The sequence below is a fragment of the Austrofundulus limnaeus genome, unplaced genomic scaffold (genome assembly GCF_001266775.1).
Source record: "Austrofundulus limnaeus strain Quisiro unplaced genomic scaffold, Austrofundulus_limnaeus-1.0 Scaffold403, whole genome shotgun sequence".
NCBI classification, from domain to species: domain Eukaryota; kingdom Metazoa; phylum Chordata; class Actinopteri; order Cyprinodontiformes; family Rivulidae; genus Austrofundulus; species Austrofundulus limnaeus.
The window spans coordinates 13,292-17,047 of record NW_013952805.1 but is presented as its reverse complement, the minus strand read 5'-3'; the positions used below and the strand labels follow the sequence as shown (position 1 = coordinate 17,047).

The following is a 3,756-nucleotide window of genomic DNA, read 5'->3' as shown; positions in this document are numbered from 1 at the left end:
TTTTTCACAGCCAACATATACTAGCATTATTTTCTTTTTGTTTTTAATCAGGCCTGCAATAGGCAGCCATTTCTGTTTCACATGTACGATGTTTTAAGATGGCATCAACGCACCTTTATTTTAGCTACTTTAGCACTAGCCGCTAGTTTGTAGATTCTGTCGGGTTTAAAATTAGTTTTTCTAACTTTTCACCGAGTCAGTTTTACAGGTAAGTTATCAGACTTCTATAACTTTTCCACAGAATCACATTTAGAAATATTCATAATATTTCTTCACAGCCAACATATGTATACTAGCATTATTTTCTTTTTGTTTTTAATCAGGCCTGCAATAGGCAGCTATTTCTGTTTCACATGTACGGTGTTCTGATGTCCACTGTAGAAGACATGAGATATATCAAAAGTAAAAAAAATTTTTTCCCAAAAACAATTTTCAGTATTCTAATAACCTTACAAAAATTGTGGAATTAAAAAAAAAAGGTAATTGGACAATATTTTTTTTCCTGGTAGTCAGGAAGATGTAATAAATAAAAAAAATACTGGAAGCCTTTTTTTTTGGACGCATACATATTAATAATTAGATCAAATATAAAACCTATATGAGTAATTAAGTTGTAACAAAATTTTCATACTTTCCAGCAGTTAAAATAGAAAAACTGAATGTTAAACGATAATTTTAATAATTATGACATTTGGTGTGATAACAGTAGAGTAACAAGGCTGTGCTACAACTTGAGTTYTCTATCTTTAAATTAAAAATAATGAAAGTAAATTTTGATTACAAATACAGTTTTCCATCCCTTGCTGCTGTACGCACCTGTCTGGGGTCAGCACTGGCGTGGATACACAGCAGGCCGCTGTCCTCGTAGCTGTGATGGTAGGAGGTGGCGTTGTACATCCAGTGATGCCTGCAGCAGAGAGGCATCATAAAATGTAACAGAAACCTCAAATRTTAAAGTGAGTTTTAGTCTGAGAGGCTCACCTGTTGAGCACGTTCAGGTACAGGCGGGTGAACATGCCTTTCCCAGGTCCTCCTGCAGAGAAGGAGCCTCCTCCACCCATCATCATGTTCAGCACGGCGAAAGTAATGAAGTCGTCCTCCTGTGAAACAAACGTGTTTTACCCAAAACGTGTCAATCCCCAGATTCAGACTCTGAAACACAACACCAACCAGGAAGGAGCAGCTTTCCAAGCCGATCATGATGTGGGTGAGTTCTGGGATTGGTGTGGGGCCGAGGCTCACATTAGACATGTCCTTCTCCATCTAACACGTTAAAGGAAATACGATTATTTTTCCATTATTCAACCGTTTTTCTGTGTGTGTTACATTAGCAGACTTGTAAATACCTTCACTATGCCACCGGTGTACTGGGCCACAGAAAGGTCCACGTTAGCGGCCGAACTCTTGCCCCACACCGGCTTGACCTCCAGCAGATACTTCCGTGCACAGTCGACCAGCTGCTCGTGCTCGATGCCCACGCCTGCCAGCACCATGCGCTCGGGCCGGTAGTAGTTTTGCAGGTAGCTGTGGAGCACGCTCTTGTCGAGCTTGTCCACGTTTTCCGCGGGACAATAGCGAGGCAGTCCGACTGTGTTTCCTCGATAGGCAGCCTGGAAGAGATCAAACTTTCACAAATTAGCCCTCATGTCTGGAGTCCAACATTTCTTCATAACCAGAGCGCTGACACGGTGCGTAATAACAGATACCATACAGATACTATACCAACTAGGCTTTTCACATACAATTTAGTAGCTGAATTCTTTCTAATTGGGATTTTTTTCTTTAATGAGATCATCATAAATGTCACTCACCGAGTGGATCATTTCGGTGAGTAACGGCTCCGGATCCGGCCTCATGTTCAGGTCTTCTAACTCAAAGCGCACGGCCGTTCTGATCATCTCGATCTCTTCATCTGCATTTAAACAAACAYCGTTTATGCCTCTGCAGGAGAACACCTGAGCTGTTCTTTGGGATGCAAAAATGGACTCACCCAACAAGCGAGGCTGAAGGATGGCGTCAGAGAGTAGACTGACCACAGTGTCCAGACCTTTCACTTCAGCAGACACTGCATACATGGTGGTGTCTCTGAAAGGGATATAAATACAAGAGTTACCAAAAAATCTTCCTTTGGCTCTTTCTGTAACAAATTCAAACTGTTAAATACCTTGATGTTTGGCAGTCACAAATGCCCCCATGTTTTTCCAGTGTGAGAAGGATTTCATCTTTACTCCCRTACTGTGCTGTAGACTAAAGAAAAAAAAACTTTAGGTTTACTTTAAAAGCCTGAAAGTTTTTTTCGTTGGATGCTGTTAATTTTTTTTCTACTTACAGAAAAGGCAAGTTTCTCTAAAAAGTGTGCTATTCCACTTGGGTATTTCGCTTCATGTCTGGATCCAGAATTTATTAAAACTTAAAAAGGAAGAAAAAAATAAATAAAAACCACTGAATGTAGACAAAAAAAATTAAGACATGTGTGTATGGTTAACACTTACTTCCAACTGTGCAGAATTGACCAAATTTGTTTTGAGAGGCAACTTTGAGGCCATTTTCCAAAGTTGTAATTTTGGTTTCATATTTCTCCTGGCCATCCACAGATGCAAACCGTGCTTTTGGGATGCCAGGAAGTGGTGTAGAGAGAGAAATGTTAGGGTATCCGCCACCACTGCTGTATTTTCTGTAAGCTGCAATCCCAAACCTTTCACAAACAATAAAAGTGCATCAAATGACAGGGTTTTTTCTTTCTTTCAGAAAACAGTAAAACTCAATTAGCAGAGAATAACTTACTTAAATGCTCATAAGGCACGTATTCTATGTTCATTTCTTTTACCCAGTATAATTAATGTGAGAGTTATCAAATATCTGAATATTCTGTGGGTTTAAAAACAAAAGCATATAGGAAAAAAATTCGATAAAATTACTGATTTGGGACATTGTTTTTGTTTTAATTCACATATAGATATCCATCAGGTGACACATTATCTATATCAACCTTTTCACGAGCTGTTTTCTCAAGTCTGTACCACACACTTGACTTGTGCCAGATCATGTAAATAAAATAAAGCAGACACAGAGCTTCTCTCCCGATAAATTGTGTAAACACAAACACGAAGTTAAACAGTCTAAAACAGCTGAGGGGGTGAACCTTTGAAGAACATGTGTTAAAAATTAGGTTAATTGCTGATATGTTGTAAAACTGACTTTATCTTCTCAGACATGAATATAAAAGTATTTTGCTTTTTCCACATATCTCTTAGCACAAACTTGAAATCATGTAGCTCGAATTAACTAGCTTTGAAAACACAACATAAATATCAATATTAAAAGTCTACGACTAAGACCAGAGATAACTTACAAAAAAACTACCTTATTAATTAAAGTGACTTTATTTTCATTTCCACTGAGCCACAATAGCCAACGACAGACACTTAGCATCGTGCTAACTTTTAGCTAATCTTTTGGAAAATGACGCACAACAGTTGTAAAGCGCGCTACGTGGCACATTGCTGGTTGAACCGTGTTCGTGTTTTAAATTTCAGGGGTCAGCGGCAAATATGTTACCTCTGAAACCGACTCCAGGTCCTACACTTCGACATGTGAGTCGCCATCCCGTTCGTTCTTGATCAGAGACTGACCCGGAACACAAAGTGCGCTTTCTAGCGACTACTTCCGGTGCAGGAACTCGTCCTCTAAATGTCGAGGTATTTATTTATTTATTTGTTTATTTATTTGCAAGCTTAAATTGACTCTATATATATA

The 3,756-nt window shown here is 38.8% G+C and overlaps 1 protein-coding gene across 1 annotated transcript in view; it reads right to left on the bottom strand.

Annotated features, from left to right (window-relative positions):
* The window catches only part of pmpca (peptidase, mitochondrial processing subunit alpha), a 6,588-nt gene extending 2,925 nt beyond the window's left edge, over nucleotides 1-3,663 (bottom strand). Inside the window, exons 1-10 of the mRNA XM_014024021.1 lie at nucleotides 3,559-3,663; nucleotides 2,493-2,695; nucleotides 2,330-2,409; nucleotides 2,165-2,247; nucleotides 1,991-2,085; nucleotides 1,812-1,912; nucleotides 1,347-1,610; nucleotides 1,171-1,263; nucleotides 982-1,100; nucleotides 817-907 (exon numbers count right to left, since the gene is read on the bottom strand). Coding sequence (XP_013879475.1) covers nucleotides 817-907; nucleotides 982-1,100; nucleotides 1,171-1,263; nucleotides 1,347-1,610; nucleotides 1,812-1,912; nucleotides 1,991-2,085; nucleotides 2,165-2,247; nucleotides 2,330-2,409; nucleotides 2,493-2,695; nucleotides 3,559-3,605 — 1,176 coding nt within the window. The 5' untranslated portion in view covers nucleotides 3,606-3,663. The remainder of the gene's footprint in view (nucleotides 1-816; nucleotides 908-981; nucleotides 1,101-1,170; nucleotides 1,264-1,346; nucleotides 1,611-1,811; nucleotides 1,913-1,990; nucleotides 2,086-2,164; nucleotides 2,248-2,329; nucleotides 2,410-2,492; nucleotides 2,696-3,558) is intronic.
* Between the last annotated feature and the right edge of the window lie 93 nt (nucleotides 3,664-3,756).